The sequence below is a fragment of the Leuciscus leuciscus genome (assembly GCF_965113295.1).
Source record: "Leuciscus leuciscus genome assembly, chromosome: 14".
Classification (NCBI taxonomy): Eukaryota; Metazoa; Chordata; class Actinopteri; order Cypriniformes; family Leuciscidae; genus Leuciscus; species Leuciscus leuciscus.
This window is the reverse complement of record NC_138738.1, coordinates 3,937,539-3,960,534: the sequence shown is the minus strand read 5'-3', so window position 1 is coordinate 3,960,534 and position 22,996 is coordinate 3,937,539. Positions and strand designations below refer to the sequence as shown.

The 22,996-nt window shown below is 37.9% G+C and overlaps 1 protein-coding gene across 5 annotated transcripts in view; it reads left to right on the top strand.

The window, feature by feature from the left end:
* Positions 1-22,996, top strand: part of pacsin1b (protein kinase C and casein kinase substrate in neurons 1b) — a 36,831-nt gene that overhangs the window by 5,171 nt on the left and 8,664 nt on the right. For 2 of the 5 annotated variants that reach the window (XM_082136460.1, XM_082136456.1), the window contains exons 2-5: positions 11,199-11,300; positions 20,537-20,650; positions 21,487-21,643; positions 21,808-22,043. In XM_082136460.1, coding sequence (XP_081992586.1) covers positions 20,591-20,650; positions 21,487-21,643; positions 21,808-22,043 — 453 coding nt within the window. In that variant the 5' untranslated portion in view covers positions 11,199-11,300; positions 20,537-20,590. Of the gene's footprint in view, positions 1-11,198; positions 11,301-16,563; positions 16,766-20,536; positions 20,651-21,486; positions 21,644-21,807; positions 22,044-22,996 lie in introns of those variants that run through there. The other 3 variants (XM_082136459.1, XM_082136457.1, XM_082136458.1) reach the window with 2 other exon arrangements.

Sequence of the window (22,996 nt, the reverse complement as noted above, 5' to 3'; positions counted from 1 at the left end):
AGCATTTTATTTAACAATGTAACTTAGTATATAGTATAATATACTTATAAAATACTGTATGGTATAAAATACATTATTATAACTAAATAAGTATTTTATTTGCTTACTACTAGTAATCATTTGTTATTCTTTTAGTTATTTACATTATCCAAATTAAGTGTAGCGTTAGGTCACGCCAGTCAAGCTTGATCCACGTCTACCTATAGAAATGTATTGATTGATGTATTGATTGATTAACTGCCATCACAGCCTAGTTGTGTGAAACGTTTCCTGTGAGCTCATCAACAATAATTACATACACTGAGACCAAACAACACATTATCCCGTCAATTACAAGCAATTAGTATCTGCAGCTTAATTTACATTTAGTCATTTAGCAGACGATTATGTCCAAAGCGACTTACAAATTAGGACTAAATTAAGTGAGTCATCGTGAAGAGGCAAGAAACAACGCAAGAAGTGCTCAAAATACGAAGTTCAGGCATTGTTCAGAGTAGCATAAGCCCGATATGCAAGGATTTAAAGGAAGAAGGAAAAAGGATTTTTTTTTTATAAGGTTAAGTGCTCACGGAAGAGATGGGTTTTCAGCTGTCTTTTGAATGTTGTCAGGGATTCTGCATTCCGGATGAGGGTGGGGAGAGCGTTCCACCAGCATGGAACTGTGAATGAGAATGTTCTGGAAAGTGATTTTGTGGCTCTCTGTGATGGAACCACGAGCCGTCGCTCGTTGACCCGATCGTAGGCGTCTGGTAGGGATGTAGACTCGTAGGAGTGAGTGAAAGTAGGAGGGAGCTGAGCCTGTGATAGATCTGTAAGCAAGCGTCAATGCCTTGAACTTGATGCGAGCAGCGAGAGGTAGCCAGTGCAGAGAGATGAACAGAGGAACTTAATCAAGGAGCGAATGACCCTCCTCCATCCCCAGCTCCTCCTCTCGTCCAGTCAGGACTTGGCCTTCTGATATTCCTCTTCGAATCAGACTCATATTTCTTGAATTATGTTGTTACATTAAATTATTGAACATTAATGATATCTGCAATACATTTATGTTGGTTCTGTTTACCCTGTGGATGGTTATCACTGCTCTCTCTACTCTTATCCATGTTAGACTGCATGTACAGGGACAGAAACACACTGCCAATCCAAACTATATGCTAATTGTCAGTCATCTTTGACGATAGTGATCCTGACAGAAATCAATATTTGCTTTTAGCAGGACATCTTTTAGTGCTTTTTATTTAGATAGTATCCAAGCTATTTTGTATGTGCGAGACTTCTGATTCATTAGAGCAACAAAGTGCAGTAAATGGTAAAACTGTTTGTGCTTTAAACCAGTGTGTTTATAATTACGTCAATACATTAAAATGGTATGGTAAGAAATAGTAGTTTCTGTTGCAATATCAAGCAACATAACGAGCTGTTTTGCAGTGCTAAAAATAACTGGAAGCGGATGAATCCGGAAGCCTCTCACAATGGCCGCGCTGCTCTTATGGAAAAAATAAGGTGGGATTTAGGAAGAAGAACAGAATCATGTGACAATATCTTTGGAAAAGAGAGGAAGTTATGATCAGAACATTGTTGCTGGTTGAATTTGAACCAGAGCTGTGCAGTAGAGAGAGAGTTTTAAAAGTGTTTGTCTATATATGATGTCTTTTATAGGATAGATTACGCTGTTCTGTGAAGCCTCAGGGAATCCATGCAACAAGATCTCAGCTGCTGCATCTCTCCAGCGTCGTATTTCCAGGAGGATGGCTTGCTTTTTGACAGGTTCTCATGTGTGTGTGAGGCGGTGTGGATATCAGCTGTGCCTCGACCTTGCCTTAACACACACGAACACGTGCAAAATCCTCACAAACACACACTTTTGGCTGCTGTGAGATCCTGCATTGATCCTTCTCTGCTGTCTTTCCCAAGTTTCTGTCTTGTCTGTGAGATGGACAAAGATAGAGAGAAACAAATTGAAGAGGTGGATGGAAGGACGTCACGTATCTATCGACTGAGCCCTAAACGCTTGAGAGAAAGAGATGCTGAGGAGAGATGTGAGATTTATGCTTTGAACATTGCCAAGTCTGCAACGATCCGACATCAATAATCCGTTTGCTCAGTTTCTAAACGTCTCTGAAAATGAATACTTGTGCTTCACGAATGCTGAAAAGATGTGCGAGTGAGAACTTATTTGAAGTTTAGTGCAGCTTGTTAGATATTTCTACACCACCACCAAGTTTCTTACAGGGATCTGAATATGAACTCAAACATTTCTCATCAGTATTGAGCTGAGACTAAATCTTGTATGCTTGAATCTGTCATGTACTCACCCCGAAGTTGTTCTATATCTGTATGATGTTGAACACAAAAGAATATATTTTGAAGAATGTCGGTAACCAAAATGTTTCTGGTCCCCGTTGACTTCCATTGTATTTTTTATTTTGTTCATGGAAGTCAGTGGGGACCAGCGACTGTTCAAAATATCTTCTTTTGTGTTCAACAGAAGAAAGAAACTCATACAGGTTTGACACAACATGGGGATGAGTAAATGATGAACTATCCCTTTAAATCATCAGAAGTGAATTTAGTTCCCTAAATCTGAATTTAAGACTATATTGGTGCATATTTGTGTATATTATTGGACATTGAATGTCTTTCTTCTCAGTTTAAATGAGCCTCTGTTTCAGGGTGTGACTGTAATCTCTGCTGTAAGCAGTTATACAGCTCCTCCAACACATTATTATTAATGCACGAGAGATAAGAGGGAGTGTGAATCAGTCTCTTGGGTATTTATTGAATGAATGAATCAGTGTCTCTCATGCAGTTTATGACTGTCTTCCCACACAAAGCTTCACCTGCGATGTTCAGACCCAAACACAGCTGTGGAGCTTTTGTATTTCACAAACATTGCAATTGATTTCCATCCATTAATTAGGGCGTTTACTAGGCAAGCGTTTCTCTTATTGCTTATGTCAAGCAGTATTGGTAATGTTATTTAAAACTAAAGCTATTAAAAATCGTTTCCATTCATGTAAATGAAGCTGAAATATAATAAAATATAAATAGTAGACTTGATATATTGCCTTGGCAACCTGATATAAAGTTTAAGGACTAAAATTACTAAAACTAATTAAATTAAATAATTTAAATATAAAAGAAGATATTAAATCAAAAGTTGCACATAGCAAAATTAGTAAAACTACAATGAAAACTGAAAATATAAGCTAATTCTAAAATAATAAGTAGGCCTAATATAATAATACACTGCAAAAAAATTGGTGTAGAAACTTTCACAATTAATTACAAAGCTAATTTAATTAAAAATTTAAATTTGAAATAGAAAGACTGAAATAGTGCATTTTCATGCTTGCCAAATTGGAGAAGAAGATAAAATAGACTCCAATATTTTTTTCACGGTTGTTAAGGAATCTAAATGTGTTTTAATGGAGTTGTTGGAAGCAGCAGGACCTAGCAGAAGCACTTCTGATTTATTTTCATTCAGTTTCAGTGAGTTATTTGCATTTGTCAGCCAGGACTTGACTTCATTGAGGCATGGGAAGAGATGATCTAAGGAAAAAATCATTTCCTGGTTTGATTGGAAGATATAGTTGGAGGTCGTCAGCATAACAATTATAATTTATGTTATGTTTCTGGAATATTGAGCCTAAATGTAGCATGTAGAGGGAAAACAAAAGAGGGCCGAGAATAGATCCCTGTGGAACACCATAGGCGCAGATGGTGAAGTGAATGACCCGATATTTACAGAGAAGTAAGTCCCTTTTAAGTATGAGGCAAACCACCGTAAAGCTAGGACTCCAACAGCCCACTCAAGTCCTTTCAGAAGAATATCATGATCAATAGTGTCAAATGCGGCACTCAAATCTAAAAGTATGCAGAATAGCAGAAGACCCAGAATCAGTGGCAGCAGAATGTCATTTGTAACCTTCAGCAATGCTGATCAGTGCTATGCAGCGCTCTAAAGCCAGATTGAAACAGGTCTAGATTATTAAAAGTATCCAGGTTAAGTACACTGTAAGAGTGCAACTTTTTCCAAAACCATTGAAATGAATGGGAGTTTAGAGATAGGCCGGAAGTTGTGATACACGGTGGGGTAAAGATGAGGTCCTTTCAATAGGGGTTGCACGATAACATTTTTAAAACTTTCCGGAAATACCCCGTTCATTTAAGGTGCCCTAAGCGATATCACACGTTTTTTAGGCCGAACCATTTTTTGTCACATACAGCAAACATCCCCTCACTATCCGCTAGCTGCCTGTCCCCTGAACACACTGTAAAAAAGCGCCGTCTCTGTAGACAGCCCAGGCTCCACAAACGGCAACAAAAACAAACTGGCCCAGCCTGGACCACGAAACATAACAAACAGTGTTCCAGCCAATAACCGACAAGAATGATTTGGGGGTGGGGGTTGGGGGGGTTAGTGCACGTGCACATGAGAGGAGGGAGGGGGGGGGGGGGGGGGGGAGCATGAAGAGGAAAGTTAGCTAGAGGAGAGATGTCCTAGACAACGACAATGTCTAACGTTATAATTATATTCTCTTGAATTTTGATATGGCCGACACACGACCAAAGAGACGACGTTCCGATGAACAAATAGCAAAGAGTTTAGAGATAGGCCGGTAGTTGTGATGCACGGTGGGGTAAAGATGAGGTCCTTTCAATAGGGGTTGTACGATAACATGTTTAAAACTTTCCGGAAATACCCCGTTCATTAAAGAGCTGTTTATCATAGCTAAGAGGGTGGGGCAGATTGTGTCTAAGACCTCTCTAAACAGGCCACCAGGCAATACATCTGACTGACAGAATGTGAGTTTCATCTGAGAAATTATTTTGAGTAATTGAGAGTAAGACACTGGTGGAAAGTTTGTAAAGCTACTGGATGGAAAGACCAATTGAGAGATACAGATTGTATGGTATAAAAATCATTATGTAAATGGCAAGTCCCCATAAAACATGAAAAAACAACATTAGAGTACCCAACACTGTGTGTGTGTGTGCGTGTGCGTGTGTGTGTGTGTGTGTGTGTGTGTGTGTGTGTGTGTGTGTGTGTGTGTGTGTGTGTTGCAGTGTTGGTAATGGATGCTCTTTGCTGCCTCAGCCACTGTATTTCACACTTGAATGCACTGAAGTAGAGCCAAGAAATTTGTCTTCGAGATCTGTTTATTATGTTCAGAGGCAAAAGCAAGAGGAAGAAAGAGGCATGTAAGGGTCTATTATATGCAAAGGAACTTTGAAATCATGTAAAGGCATAAAAAAAGTCATTTGTAGATAGCTGCTGACTTGCTCATTTTGGTCGTTATGGTTATTTTATGTGGCTTTCATTAGTATCTGTTATGCGGTGAACTGCTCTTAGATTGGGTTTCATGCTGAGGAGGAACGAACTGAGAGAGAAAGTACACGGGCCAAACATTAATATGGTTATTTAGGCACACAGAATAGAAAGAGAACCCTTTGAATTTCCCTTTGGGTCGTGGAGGAAATTGAACTTCTGAGGATGAAGAAAAGGCCATTGTCAGCGTGAACTGGGTTTGAACTCATCTGAAATTGGAAAGACATTAGCAGAGCGAATCTGTAAGGCTCATCTTCTGGAAATTAGCCAGCGCAATTAAACTGACTTGAGGCGCTGAGCTGGCTAAAGAGGAACGAGAGACCTGTCAAACTCTGATTCCCACGCATACCCTTGATTACATGCAACGTGAGGTACACTATAATCAATCTGCAGAATGGAATAGCGTTGCTGACACCATAGCATTTAATATAGCTTTATCTATTTTCCTTTTGTATTTAAATTTTTGTTTAAAGAGTTAGTTCACCCAAAAATGTTAATTATGTTCATCTTCAGAACACAAATTAAGATATTTGTAATGAAATCTGAGAGATTTCTGTCCCTCCATTAACAACTACGCAACTACCACTTTACCACTTTGAAAAAGTTCATAAAGAGATCGTAAAACTAATCCAAATGAATTGAGCAGTTTAGTCCAAATTTCTAAAGAGACTCAATCACTTTATATGATGAACAGATTTAATTTAGACTTTTATTTACATTTAAACATTGATCAACTCACTTATCAGTTGTGGCAAAATCTATCCATCCATCCATCCATCCATCCATCCATCCATCCATCCATCCATCCATCCATCCCTATCTATCTATCTATCTATCTATCTATCTATCTATCTATCTATCTATCTATCTATCTATCTATCCATCCATCCATCCATCCATCCATCCATCCATCCATCCATCCATCCATCCATCCATCCATCCATCCATCCATCCATCCATCCATCCATCCATCCATCCATCCATCCATCCATCCATCCATCCATCCATCCATCCATCCATCCATCCATCCATCCATCCATCCATCCATCCATCCATCCATCCACCCACCCACCCACCCTATCCATCCATCCATCCATCCACCCTATCCATCCATCCATCCAATCTATCTATCCATCCATCCATCCATCCATCCATCCATCCATCCATCTGGTGTTTCTGTGGCCATCTCTTGCCATACGTGAGAGACTGTCCATGACTTTTCTTGGCAATGATTTTCTTTTTCCGAGAACATGCAAACTGAGCAATAGTACTTAATAATATTAATAGTGCTTATAGTGCAGCAGATTAGTAAAAAAATCGTTCACTTTGGTATAGAAGCATGAAATTTGGCACAGATACTCTCTAAGGGCCACTATTTTGGAAAAAGGCGTTGGCCACTCAAAAATTCAATATGGCGGCCATTTTTCAAAATGGCCGCCATTGCTATTCAATGCTTATTATATAAATTATTCAAACAGTGATCCAAGCATAACATTTTATACAAATACTCTCTAAAGGACATGTTAATAGAAAAAGATGCTTGTCCCTCAAAAATTCAAGATGGCCGCCATTTTTAAAGATGGCCACCGTTCCTGTCGAATATTAATTATTTCAAGTGTTCAAATGGTGATGCAAGCATAAAATTAGACAGAAATACTCTTCAAGGAACACTCTTTTGGAAAAAGGTATGTGCCACTCAAAAATTCAGGATGGACACCATTTTCAAGATGGCCACCATTTCTGTCAAATAGTCATAATGTCTGCTTTGTCTGCCTCCTCTCCTTTGACCTGTCCAGCTTAGTTAAACTTGCCAGGGATATAAAATCCCCACCGGCATAGGTCTCAGGTTCATTGGAGTACACAAGCCTCTCCACCATGGCAAGGTGTAGTCCACAGAGAGGAAGTGCCACTGTTAGAAAAAGGATACGCTGCTGGTACAGGTTGCACATACAGTGGGGAGAACAAGTATTTGATACACTGCTGATTTTGAAGGTTTTCCTACTTACAAAGCATGTAGAGGTCTGTAATTTTTATCATAGGTACACTGAAACTGTGAGAGACGGAATCTAAATCCAGAAAATCACATTGTATGATTTTTAAATAATTAATTTGCATTTTATTGCATGACATAAGTATTTGATCACCTACCAACCAGTAAGAATTCCGGCTCTCACAGACCTGTTAGTTTTTCTTTAAGAAGCCCTCCTGTTCTCCACTCATTACCTGTATTAACTGCACCTGTTTGAACTTGTTACCTGTATAAAAGACACCTGTCCACACACTCAATCAAACAGACTCCAACCTCTCCACAATGGCCAAGACCAGAGAGCTGTGTAATGGGCTACAGGACAATAGGCAAGCAGCTTGGTGAGAAGGCAACAACTGTTGGCACAATTATTAGAAAATGGAAGAAGTTCAAGATGACGGTCAATCTCCCTCGGTCTGGGGCACCATGCAAGATCTCACCTCGTGGGGCATCAATGATCATGAGGAAGGTGAGGGATCAGCCCAGAACTACACGGCAGGTCAATGACCTGAAGAGAGCTGGGACCACAGTCTCTAAGAAAACCATTAGTAACACACTACGCCATCATGGATTAAAATCCTACAGCGCACACAAAGTCCCCCTGCTCAAGCCAGTGCATGTCCAGGCCCATCTGAAGTTTGCCAATGACCATCTGGATGATCCAGAGGAGGAATGGGAGAAGGTCATGTGGTCTGATGAGACAAAAATAGAGCTTTTTGGTCTAAACTCCACTTGCCGTGTTTGGAGGAAGAAGGAGGATGAGTACAACCCCAAGAACACCATCCCAACCGTGAAGCATGGAGGTGGAAACATCATTCTTTGGGGATACTTTTCTGCAAAGGGGACAGGACGACTGCACCGTATTGAGGGGAGGATGGATGGGGCCATGTATCGCGAGATCTTGGCCAACAACCTCCTTCCCTCAGTAAGAGCATTGAAGATAGGTTGTGGCTGGGTCTTCCAGCATGACAACGACCTGAAACACACAGCCAAGGCAACTAAGGAGTGCCTCTGTAAGAAGCATCTCAAGGTCCTGGAGTGGCCTAGCCAGTCTCCAGACCTGAACCCAATAAAAAATCTTTGGAGGGAGCTGAAAGTCTGTATTGCCCAGCGACAGCCCCGAAACCTGAAGGATCTGGAGAAGGTCTGGAGGAGTGTGCCAAAATCCCAGCTGCAGCGTGTGCAAACCTGGTCAAGAACTACAGGAAACGAATGATCTCTGTAATTGCAAACAAAGGTTTCTGTACCAAATATTAAGTTCTGCTTTTCTGATGTATCAAATACTTATGTCTTGCAATAAAATGCAAATTAATTACTTAAATCATACAATGTGATTTTCTGGATTTTTGTTTTAGATTCCGTCACTCACAGTTGAAGAATACATATGATAAAAATTACAGACTTCTACATGCTTTGTAAGTGGGAAAACCTGCAAAATCAGCAGTGTATCAAATACTTGTTCTCCCCACTGTATCTGCGAGACGGAAGGCGGAAGGACCATCAGAATTGAGACTGGTTTCAACAATATAGGTGACCAGTTCAGAAAGAGCCATAGGAAAGATGGCTGGTTGAATCGTTTCACTCTGTGACTCTTTCTCAAGCCTTCTGAGGTTTCTCTCTGTTGTAAAGATGAATGAGACGCAAATGATGGTATTTCAGCTCCTGTGCAATGGCATCAGCACCACTTAGTTGAGACAATAATTTAGCATCATTCAGTGTTTGTGCACATTCATGTAGTCTGTCATTCAGTTGCAGTGTCATTACCTGACGTAGGTCAGATTCAGGAGATATGTTATCACAAAGAAAGCAAACCTGATCATCTAGACTTTTCTGCATCATGGTTCTGCGATGCTTTGTTTGGCCTTCATCTATCTCACTACATTGAGCATCGGATTGTTGCTTCTGGGCACGAAGTAACTTTGTGTTGTTGAACCGAAGTCGACAATTGTAGTGATACTTCGCTTGGTTCCTTCTCAAAGCTTCTATACCATCACCTTCATCCAGTCGTTCCAGGTCCAGGGTCATTGGCATTTTGTTCATCTTGTGTAAGAGTGGAATGTTGGTGGCAATCATTTTATAGCCATCATGTTGAGAAACATGATGGGTAGGTGGTGATTGGAGGGGTTCCTTTGTGTCTGTCTGACAAAGACAACATTTCTTCCAATCAGTTGGCCTCTTGGCTGACATGGGATTTTCATTTGCCATTTTGGGGGTTTGTTGTCTGATTAAGGCAGAGGGGTTATCCTTTTACCACCTCAATCATAGACATAGTACACATTCAGGTATGGGATACAACTAGGTACGGGTCACCTACACCTAGCCCGATCATTCATCCAGTGCCATTTAAGTCCCGTGTGATCTGTACACCTTCCAGGTAAGCATACATGAACAAGTCATGTATTGCCCCGCTTACCCTTGGCTCGGCTCTCCCGCGCTGGCACAACCTGTCAATTCAGGTGCGGCTATCTAACTACTATTACTAGCTAATTGATGAGGGGCTGGTAGACAGCATTTGGGACACTAAACTTAGCTATACTATTACTACTAGTCAAGAACTACAGTGTAAGTAAAACTAGATCAGCTGACACTGAACCCCATGCTGAGTTCCACAGCAGTTAAGTCACCAGTGTGCCCTGGTTGTGTAATGACGTTCACTCTATTAAACAAAACCTTCCTTAACACATTAAATTGAGCTCTGACAGAAATGGTGGCCATCTTGAAAATGGTCACCATCTTGAATTTGAGCGGCACACACCTTTTTCCATGATAATGTTCCTTGAAGAATATTTGTACCAAATTTCATGATAGCTGCACCATTTGAAAAAAAGATGTAAGGATTCAAGAGAAATGGCGGCCATCTTGAAAACTGGTAGCCATCTTGAATTTTTGAGGGACAAGCACCGTTTTCCAAAAAAACATTCTGAAGAGAGTATTTTCACAAAATGTTATGCCTACATCACTGTTTTAACAATTGACATAATGAGTATTTTACAGAAATAGCGGCCATCTTGAAAAAATGGCCGCCATGTTGAATTTTTCGGTGGCCAACGCCTTTTTCCCAAAAAGTGACCCTTAGAGAGTATCTGTGCCAAATTTCATGCTTCTATACCAATTTGAACGATTCTCTTGAAATATGCCATTAATCTGCTGCACTATTAGCAAACTCTAGACTGATAATAATACTAACATTAGCCATTATTAGTCTCAGTATTGAGCATTTCAGCGATAGATATCTGCTGGCCTCAGTCTTCCTTCACTTTGACCTGATCAATGGTATTGATTGGATCCTGTGGTGGGCGAGATCCAGTTTACTGTGTGCTGAACAACTTTTAGCTAGCAATTAGCACCATTTAGCTCCCTTTCTCGACCACAGTATTGAACACGGGCATCAGTATTACTGGTGGCTTTACTGATGTTTATGTTTCTTTCACCAGCATTTTGGGACATATTAATATGGGACATAGTCTGTGTCCCAATTGGCTTATGACTACTAGAATGCACTAAACATTGGTACTTCGCTGGTGATGGGAAAGCACCTGGTAGCTCTTTGGAGGATTTATTTCAGGGTTTTTATGTCTGCCGGGTAGTTGTACCTTTCTTTTTAACACTGTGGTAATGTTGACATGACATTCCTCTGGCTAATCATTGATCGGCTGCCATCTTGTGGGGTGGGGTTGTCAAAGTTCAGTTTAATGCATGAGTGTGTGTCAGAGCAAACAATTATCTGTGTGTGTGTGTGTGTGTGTGTGTGTGTGTGTGTGTGTGCGTGTGTGTGTGTGTGTGTGTGTGTGTGTGTGTCTGTGTGTGTGTGTGTGTGTGTGTGTGTGTGTGTGTGTGTGACAGCTTTAGACACACCCACTAGTCCAACACTGGTCTGATGTCAGGAGTATCCAGTGTCACTCGCAGATCCTGGAACATCTTTCTCTTTTAGGCTGGATTTACCAGGTGAGATATTGTCTAATACTCAACAAATATTTTAAGTCTATATCAAATCCTGTAAGTCTCTCTTGTGTAATAGAAATGATAGCCTGTGTAAGGGTCAATGTCACGAAACCTGTCAAGAATATGTCCATGTTATATTACACAACAAAATCAAAATAACTTTATTATATTATATTATATCATATTATATTATCAACAATTTTTCCTCTAAATTTGTATTACCGTTATGTGACAGAAAAAATATATATAATTGATTTATTGATTGATTTATATATCATGGTATTTTTTTGTCCTATTCCTTTTGAATTTTGCTCATTTATTTATTAATTAAATCAGTTATGGGAAAAATCACTGTAATCCAGTATTTATCTAAAGTAATAGAGTAACTGTAGTAGTGAGAATCAATAATGAGAATTAAAATTTCAAAAGAGAAACTTCTAGATGCTTTATTGTAATGAGAATTTGAGGAGAATATGCGCTTAATGTTTATGCCAATTTTCTTTTGCAAAATATAATTCCTTTAATTTGATTTGGGGGTGAAATGTGACTTCGGAAAGGTAGTGATGACAAAAAGACGAATAATTGTGAGTTGTAACGAATGGTGAAATTCTAGTGACATAATTCAGACGTCATTTATGATCAGTTGTATCAGTATCACTAAACGTGCTTGAGGATGGAGTGACGTTTTCCCTCCGCTCGTCTTCTCCTATTTCGCTGTCGTCACATTTCCGGACTGCTTTAATCAACCCGATGTGGAGCCGATGGACTGAAATTGTGTTGACTTGTGTAGGGCAGCGCCAGCGTCAGCGATGGCTTCAGTGCGTGTGGACATCCGTCTGGTTTTTGTTGGCTGTGTATAGAGGTTTTTGGAGAGAGGTGTTTAGTTTCAGTGCAGGGTGCCAGTGGAATATACTTTATTTATAGTTGCAGACAGCAAAGAGAACCTGGTCACTTGCCCAATGACGAGTAGACAATCACCTCTAGAATCACCTTCATCTGTGACTTTGATTATATGCAGGAAAAATACACAGAAAATTTTTATATTTACATTTGAAGCAATTTAAACTCATAAATTGCATTTATGAATTTCACAAATAATTAAACGTGAAATTTTGAAGAAATGGTATTTTCTTCATACTCTAATAATCTTTATTTTTGTTACACTTTTGAAAACGTTTAGATTTATTTTTAATTTTTTTTACAGTGTATATACAGTATGCGTTCATATTAAAATATTGCATTAAATTAGGAAAATACAATTTTCACTGGTGGTCTCATATTTTGGACCCTGATTAAAACTGTAGTTTTTGATGGCATAATTTATGATGGCAATTTTTTATATTTATTTGTATTTTATGTATTATTATTATTATTATTATTATTTTATTTTTTTAATTTGGTTGAACATCTTACAATCAGAGGTGCAAAGAGGTCTGGTGTTCAGTTATGTTTTTGCCACAGTTGGGTAAATATCAAATATCATTTTAGGTTAAACCTTATGAGTATGTATAACGGAAAATGCATTTTCTTCTGTTACTTGCCACCAATTATTTTGATTTTCTTACCATCATTTATTCAATTTTTATTTTTTTTTGCAGTTTACCTACAAGTCTTGTCAAATGAATTTCGAAATGTACAGATATTTCATATATTTTCTCAGTTAATATGAGACAGAATGCATGATAACTATTCAATAATTAGCTAAAAATATTGTTTAAACTAGTTTTACATGGACTACAAAGCATGTCACTCTGCTGGACATTGTGTTTACTGATGAAATATCATGTCAGTTGCCCAAATGCAAAGCAATTTATCCAAATAAATGTCCATACAGCATCTTTTGAGGGGTTTGCATGAACCTGAAGTGGTCTAGTCCAAGGGAATCCACATCATGAGATGTGACATCAGATCTGAAGTCACGTCACACATGTATGATGTATCATTTTAGCCGACCCAGAGAAAAGCAGAGCCCACATGGCTCAAGTTGTACAAGCGTTGGCGTGTGTGTTTGTGTGTGTGTGTGTGTGTGTGTGTGTGTGTGTGTGTGTGTGTGTGTGTGTGTGCAGGGACTCTAGAATCGGTTGCCACTGTGATCCGTTAACTGAAAGCTGTGAATTATTCATAACCCTGGGCTTAGCTGATCATAATCCTGCTACTCTTGTATCTGCAGAAATGGCAAACGTGGGTCATAATGCAAAGCTGTGTCATTTAGTGGGTTTATCATTCGAGAGTTAGAGAGAGTTACAGTACTTCTGCGAAAGCCATGAATCTCTGCGTGAGTTCACAACAACACTGATATTCAGTCATTATTACGGCCTCTTGGTATTTTTGTATGTTTTCTGACTGTGTTGATTGTGTGGGAAATGTGATCATATGCAGTAAAACAGCGAGTAATAGATTTTTATTGGAAGCTGAAAAGCATAATCAAATTAGTAACATTTTACAATAAGGTCCCATTAGGAAACATTAGTTAATGCATTAACTAAAATGAATGAGGAATTCATTTGTTGCAGTATTTATTTATTTATTTATCTTTGTTAACATTAGTTAATAAACTAATCAACTGTTCATTGTTAGTTCCATTTAATAATGTTAACCGATACAACTTTTAATTTTAGTTATGTATTAGTAAATGTTGAAGGTAACACTTAAGTTTAGTGTCCATTACTCACTATTAAGTTGCTTATTAGCATGCATATTACTACGATATTGGCTGTTTATTAGGACTTATAAAGCACATATTAATGCCTTATTCCGCTTGACCATATTCTACATCCCTTGATCTTACTAACTGACTTTACTGAGGCAATTAATATTTAGTTAATAGTGAGAACTGGACCCTAATCTAAAGTAGCTAATAAATGTTAATAAGTTAAATAATGTTAACAAAAGTAATTATTGTAAAGTGTTACCTTCAAATTAGACTGAATCTTTAGTAAACGAACACACAGTGGCACTGAATGTGTTTAAATGAATGACTGGGCTTCAGAATTCTGTGTAATTCTGTGTAATTGAGTCGTCAGGCTCTGTGTGTGTGTGAGTGTGTGTGTGTGTGTGTGTGTGTGTGTGTGTGTGTGTGTGTGTGTGTGTGTGTGTGTGTGTGTGTGTGTGTGTGTGTCGTACTGAAGCGGTGTACAGTGTGTCCTTGTCTTTATTGATCTGCAGGTCTCATAAGCGCTGCAGTGAAGGCACTGCGGAGGAGACGGCACTGCAGATGCTGGATGTGAGAGCAAGCTTTAATAAACCGAAAAAACCCCCAAAAATTGTCAGCTAACCAAAAATTCGAACGTGTTAACATATAAATTAACTTTTTTTTTTATTATTAAAAACAAATTATTTAATATTTTTATTATTAGTTATTTTAATGTAGGCTATAATTAATTAATTTAATTATATTATTATTATTATTATTATTTTCTATTATTTAATTGTATTATTTATTATAACTGAATCAGCCTGACTGCATTAGGTCACATCAGATCAGACGGAAACAGCTTCTTTAAAGAAAACATCTGCACATTTTCACTTTAAACAGTGATAGAAATAGATATAAAACAACAAACATAATATTTAGTCATACAGTTTCATAAAGATTTACAAGTATTTGTTGTTGTTACCACATTGGCCCTTAGAAAAAAGTATATATATTTATATACATATACTATATATTTGCATTAAAACACTGCTAGTTTCTTCAAGGTTTGAGTGTGTGTGTTTGACTTCTTCAAGGTTTGAGTGTGTGTTGTTTCTTCAAGGTTTGAGTGTGTGTGTGTTTGACTTCTTCAAGGTTTGAGTGTGTGTGTTTGACTTCTTCAAGGTTTGAGTGTGTGTGTTTGACTTCTTCAAGGTTTGAGTGTGTGTTGTTTCTTCAAGGTTTGAGTGTGTGTGTGTTTGACTTCTTCAAGGTTTGAGTGTGTGTGTTTGACTTCTTCAAGGTTTGAGTGTGTGTGTTTGACTTCTTCAAGGTTTGAGTGTGTGTGTTTGACTTCTTCTGCTGCTCCTGCTGTTTCTCCTGCTAATGCCGATCGATAAGAGTCAGTTCTCCTCCTCATCACTCTCTTTACGTCCTTCTTCACTCCATCCTTTGTGCTCTCACCTCATGTGAGGGAGGTGCTTAGATTCATACTAGAGAAATGTGCATCTTATATGTAACATTGGTGTCATCTAATATATTGCATGTTTTCACATTTTACAAAAGCAATAATCCACTTGTTAAAGTGATTTAAGGGGTCCCACTTCACGCTGTGCCTAAAAACCATTGTAAAATCACTGTAAACGCATATCTTTATGTGGCTCTCTAACTTTTAAGAGTCATTTGAATGAGCTTTTATATCATTTTTGTTGTTGTCTGTAGTTGTGATTGAATGTTACGTGATTGCGGGCTGTAAATAACTGTACGATACCTCAGACTTTGAACAGCGGTCGAGCAGCTTCAGATAAGTTATCTTAAAGGGATGATCCTAGAATGAACATTAAGTCATCATTTACTCACCCTGGCGTTGTCCTAATGCTGTATGACATTCTTTCTTTTATGGACCATGGATCCTTTTATGGAAAGGAGAATAAAAAAAACCCTTGTAATACATATAATGGCAGTGAATAGCCACCAGCATTAAGCTTTTAAAAATGATTTGTGATAATATTTCACAATATTTCACTTTTATTGTATTTTTGATTAAATAAATGCAGGATTGGTGAGCTTCTAAGATAATTCTTTCAAATACATTAAAGTGTATTGTATATAAAATCCTTTGATTACATTTTCCGCATTGAAAAAAGCAATATTGAAGCAAAAGAACAAGTTGGACTTTTTTTACAACCAACTTGAAGCTCAACTTGTATTACAGGCCCGATCGAATGAGAAACATATGCTAGTAAAACAGACTTATTTGATTTGGGTTAGTGAACAATCGTCAACAAGCCACTGGACATTATTATGTCTCTCATTTTTATGACACAGAAAGACTTTCATCAATCATTAACATTGCTCTATTCAATACTCTCCCGTCATGGAAAAATGTCAGGACATTTTTAGGCATTCCAGCTGTTCCTTCATTCTTTGTTTATCGTTTCAGTACCAAATGTCTGTTGTTGTCTAAAATAAACAGAAGCCTTAAACCTGTATTCACCCCCCATCATCCCAAGGCCATAACCCCCCCACACCCCCCCTTACTGTCAGAATAATTCAAGTCAAATGTGATTAGTCTCTCTCTCTCTCTCTCTCTCTCTCTCTCTCTTACACACACACACACACAAACTGCTGCACATGTGAACACCCACTCGTCCAACCAAGAAGCATTTTTAACATCGGGGTACAGTTAGCTTTGACTGCTCTGCTGTTTCTTTAAAGCCTAACTAAGTTAACTCCGTTAGAAAGAAGCAAAATTGAAGAGAAGTGTTGCTTGTTGAGGCAGGTTTTGGGGGGTGGAGGAGAGTCCCACGTGCCTGGATCTGAACGCGGGGGATCGGTGAGCCTTTTGTTGCTTTTCCTCTTTTGTCATGGCTGGACTCTGGAGCGCTCGTCATCAGTATGGAGGAGATGGTGTGTGTGTGTGTGTGTGTGTGGATGCTGGAGGACAGCTTTGTTTGGGGGGTATAGTCTGGGGTTTTGTTTTTGATGGTGTGGTTTGAAGAGAGACTGTCTGACTCGTATTTACACTCATGCATTTTGGCAGACGCTTTTAACTTGCATTGCATTCAAGGTATATGTATAATCAGTTCATGATTTGTTCAGTTTATCAGATTTACTGTAACACACATGCTTAAATGCAATCGGCTGGAGTCTCTGTCTTTTCTTGTTTTTGTGTGTATTTTAGTGCATTCACACATGCACTGACCTTTGTTCTTTTGGTGTGTAGAGCGTATTTGACTGATGTTGTATTATTCAATACAGTATCATATAATTTGAAGTGAGATAAAGACAGTGTTTAATGTCAAAGACTATCAGTGAGTTATAAATAAAAACTAAATATAGAAAGTGGTTCAAATGTATGATCTAAAAGAACATGCATGCAGTGGCATGTTTTGTGCATTAGGTATGCATTGTTTTGAGTGTGGCTATGACCGAAGTCAATCAATAGTTAGGGAAGCCTAAGCACTTTCACAGTTCTTTTGTCTAATGTGCCAGAGAGAGTCATGTGCGATGATTAAAATGCCTCCCGCTGCCGCCCCGTCAATTTAAATGGATTAACTGAACATGTCGCCTGTATTGAGACCATTTTGCCCAATTGCTTTTGAGCAACTTGTACTATAATTTCTTTAACCTTGCAAGATAACCCTGATATAATGAGAATATGAAGCTCATACTAGGGGAGGAAAAACATTTTAGTTTTATTCAGAGGCCCAAACTGATCAAATATGAAATGTGGTGCAGTTGCTGATATTTATATGGTCAAACATCTTGTATTGTAAATCAGTCAGATCTTAATTACAGTAAACATAAAATGCATGTAAATATCTGCAGTCACTCGATATCTCCCAATAATATGTCTTATTAAGTTGATATTTAAATGCTTAGTTTTATGATCAATTCTGTACTTTATAATGTGGAGGGCAAAACAAATAATGCAATGCAATACAATGACGATTGAGAGATGAATAAATGTATAAATAAATAAACATTCCTCAAAAGCCTGTTGTATCATTAATATATTTTAACATGGATTTTCTCAAAATAAATGTGTGGATAATCAAGTAAACCTAAGTTGTTTCAGTCCAGTAAATGCTCATCTTGAAATATTACAAATATCTCAAATAAATTACACTAAAAGGCCTTTCACTTGCTAAAAAGTATGAACCATCAATCAGACACCAGAAGGCATGTAGTGGATTGTGTGCAACAGCAGTTTTGATCATGTTGATCATATAGAGACCGTAAAAAAATTGCATATAAAATATGATACAGATACATTTAACAAAATTAAGATTGTCACAGATGGGTTTTAATGATTGCACAAAGATGAGGATTCAAATGAAAACAGTCTTTAATTTTAAATCCAACTCGGAAATACTGGAATTGGCAAAATTACATAATCACACTAAAAGTGACGAGACGGGACCATGAATAAACAGAGCTCAGGGTTTAAATACACAGAGGGGAACGAGGAAACTAAATGAACAACAGGTGAACTTACTTAGTGACTGATAGGCACACACTAGGAAACTAGGTCAACATACAAGAACAGGAACAGATCAGAACAAAACAAAACCAAAACAATGAACTAACAGAACTAAATATAACCCTTACAAAGATTTCATTTGTTTTAAATGTTGGTGCACTTGTGCCAGCCTTCATTGTCGTTGTCCCTCTGAACTGTGTTCACATTTATTGGTTTCAACTGACCCAAATATTATTCAGCCTCCCTCCCAGTGTCCTATAAATAAGTGGAGCCCGCCTTGTCAAGTCTGAATAATGGCATGATATCATCATGGCTCGCCCATGATTTCATTATCATTGCAAACACTCAGAAGTCGCATGAGTCATTTGTCAATGTCATTTTTGTTAGTTTTGTTAGAACGCCTTCAGCGCAGCAATCCGTAGTGTGACATTCATACATTTTATTCTAAGGTTATAAAGATGTTATTGTGCATGCAGGTCTTGTTTGTGTGAGGGGGTGACAATGGATTTATCTCAACAATTATACAATTATCTTAAGAATTTATATGTAAGTATATATATATATATAAATTCCACTTATTTCCTTCAGTGTTTTCACTCTGATTGATGATCGCTGATCACTGATAGAGAATTAAATTATCATGATACAATCAGGGCTCAAACTGAAGCTTTGTATTTGTTTTTGAGCATAATGTGGCCTGGAATAGATCAGATGGATCACAGATTTGAAGTGGCAGTGTAATTTAATCATACTGAATCGTTAATGTAAGTCTGGGTGGGTGATGATGCCTTTATGTTCAAAGTTTGGTCTTTTTAGTGACATTTTTTAAGTGAGAATATAAATTCAGACCTGGTTTCACTAACTGGACTTTGGGTATTTTAGTAGCTTTTATAAATGTGCCTTAGAAAAAAACATTACTGGTGTGCATCTAGAGACAAAACAATAGCACTGACATATTTTAAGATATATCAGTGCAAGTTGCTTTCAGTTAAAACAGCTCAAACATGCATTTTAGTCTGGGACTAGACCTAAGCCTTGTCCGTGAAACTGGGGGTCCGTGTTTTAAAGATTGGATGCCGTATCAGGATTGTGCAAACATTACATTCTTAGCCTACAAGATCACATTGATCTCTATGTTGCTCATTTGCCACATTAACAAGTTATTGAATGTTTTGCACAGGCAAAAATTACATTTTAATTCAATTAAGGTATTGTCTGGGTTTATACGAGCGCAAAACAACATAACTTAAGTCATGACAATTACAAACATTCCCTTTGTTGCATAGGAAACTGCATCAACTTGCTTTGTCAGATGGCGTCTCTGTTTTGATTCAGTTGAAATGATGTTCTTTATCATGAACCGCCACTCACAGCAATATTGGATTTGTGAAGTGAACTATATTAGTTTAAAATAACCTTGCAGATCCAGATCCGAGTCTGCATGTCCAGAACAACAGATCTAGTTTCCACACGATTGCTAAAAGAGTCCTCCAGGGCTCGGTTTTGGGCCCTATTTGTTTTCTATTTGTCAATGACTGAAAAGTTTAATTCTGAAAAGGCTACTCGGGCTGGCAACAGATCATTATGGACTTCACTGCAAGACTGTAATACTCAGAGAACAAACTTCATGACTAACACAAAACAAGAGACTACAAGACTTCACTTTCTATTGTTTCCATGCTTTTAATGCTACTTAAACTACTAAATGCATGGTCCTACTTGACATTTTGAATGCTTTAAATGAATTTAACACCGCATTATTGTCCAGTAAGAGGTCTTATTAGGTAGGTATTGTAGGTACCATTGCTTTTTTGTTCTTTCCCAGCTAGCAAGGAACTTTCTCAGAACTTTGGCTAACGTTCTGCCAAGGTTCTCTCAAAGTTATCAACAAACGTTTATCCTGCAACATTAATAGAATGTTTATGGTCTGGTCTTTAAAAATGTTCCCAAAATATTAGCACAATAACTTTTTTAGAACATTCAGAAATAATGTTAGCATTTTTTTGTTAGCTGGGTTGACAGTTTTTTATACCACACAGTTGGCTTTTTCCTTTTATTGTTATTGAAACCATATATGTTCATTATTATGTTCTCATAACTTTTGTCTTTTTTTTTCTGCAGTACATGGTGAATTTCATTTGTTAGCTTCAATCCTGCTCTGCCAAATCTCACAGCATGTCGGGTGCCTACGATGAGTCCGCCATGTCCGACGAGACCACGGAGAGTTTCTGGGAGGTCAGGCTCAAAAACTAACTAATTCTGGAATATTATTAGTCGTACATGTAGGTTAAATGTCTAATTCGTACAGGAAACCACAGCTATGAAGCTCTGGTGTTTGATTAGCTGCCAAACAAGCTGTTAGCGACTGTCACATGTTATTGTATCATATTGACTTTTAATGCTGTGGAAGTGTGTCATTCAGCCAAAGGGCGACCAAACATTATATTGATTAGCCTGGTGTTAACATAGTATTAGAAGTAAAACTGTGTCATTATTGATTTTATTGATCATACATTAGGATTGCATTCATTTTCTCCAGAGAAATTGATTTTTAGCAGATAATCTATAAACCTTTCAAGACCGACCTAACATGAGCTCTGGAATTACCACAAGATTTTGACAAAGTTAAAAAAGAATTGTCTATCTATCTATCTATCTATCTATCTATCTATCTATCTATCTATCTATCTATCTATCTATCTATCTATCTATCTATCTATCTATCTATCTATCTATCTATCTATCTATCTATCTATCTATCTATCTATCTATCTATCTATCTATCTATCTATCTATCTATCTATCTATCTATCTCACTGGAAATCATAGGATGGGTAGTATAAGTCCCTCATAAAATACATTGAATCTTTGACTTTTTTTCTTACTTTTATATACTTTTTTTATTTGTTCCAAATTATTTGTTTTAATTGATTGGTTTAATTAATTCGATTTAGGATAAATACACTTGAGCGGTCACTGTTTTCCATTGAATACAGATATTTTAGCTCTAATGCTTTTGTAGTGTCCTGTCCATGACTTTAGCTATTTCAAAAGGGTTCTGTGTTTCTCAGGTGGGGAACTACAAGCGTACAGTAAAGCGAATCGAGGATGGCCATCGACTCTGCAATGACATGATGAGTTGCATACAGGAGCGTGCCAAGATCGAGAAGGCCTATGCCCAGCAGCTCACCGACTGGTCTAAGAGGTGGAGGCAGCTCGTGGAGAGAGGTGCTGCATGATTTATGACGTGGCCATGGAGAACCATGTTTGCTTACTTCAGAAATCCTTGAGTAGATTTAAAGTGACAACCTTGAAAGCAAACGTTGTGTCTAAATAAGCTTCTCTTTCACCCAACTCAATCAGTTTTAATGCGTTGTTATTGCTGCTCGCAGGGCCGCAGTACGGTACTCTGGAGAGAGCCTGGTTAGCTGTGATGACTGAAGCAGAAAAGGTGAGCGAGTTGCACCAGGAGGTGAAAAATAACCTGCTGAACGAGGACTTAGAGAAGGTGAAGAACTGGCAGAAAGATGCCTACCACAAACAAATGATGGGCGGATTTAAAGAAACCAAAGAGGCGGACGAGGGGTTCCGAAAAGCCCAGAAACCTTGGGCCAAAAAACTCAAAGAGGTGAGGTGACAGAACTTCTCTCACAAGTCTTTTTTTGTGACCCATTTCCAATTAATAAATTGCAAACGGCCTTCCAATTACATTCTACATTCTTTGAAATGTGTTGTTTTTCCACTTAAAGCAACACTAAGGAAATTTTTTTATCTTAAAATAATGTTTCCAAAATCAAATTAGTGGTTCATCAAGTCGTAAACAGGGTGAAAGGCACTTCTGGATTTGCAAATTTGACTTGCTTTACGTCAAGCATCACAATTGTCATTATTTAGTTTTTCTTCGTTTCTGATGTCGCAATACATCATACTTTCATGAAATCATGCATCATACTCTACCTTGTCTGTGTGCATCGTTCTTTCCAAAGCCGGTGCTGGATAAACAGTGAGCGTGTGTGCGACGGTAGACTGCGGACGGCGAAATTATTTACGACAGCGGTAATGGACAATTCCGCTTCCAACCTGTAGGGGGACCGAAGAGGAAAAGTTCCTTAGTGTTGCTTTAAAAACATAAATATTGCTTTCAAAAAATGATTGCTAGAGGATACCAGCTTATTATTTTGCACACCAATCACCCTGAAGTGAAATGCCATAAATGCTGGTGATTTAGAGGCAGTAAAACCTGGTCTATGTTTGAATTAATATACTATTTATGCAGTAACTGGTGTGTATGCTTTGCACAGTATGCATATTTTCTGTATGCATGGAAAACCTGAGGATTTTTATTTAAATGTGCAGTATACAACAGAGCACTGTGTGGAATACCATATCCCAGAATTCAATGTGCTTGACTTGAAACAATTGAAACGGAGTGATAAAAAAATATTAGATGCCAAATAACCATATTTGGTCACCATTTGGTGAATTAAACATACAATGCAATGAGGTCTTGTGACAGCAATGTATAATGAGCAAGCATAATGTGTTCTGTTTCACATAATGTGCAAAAAAACAATAGTATGC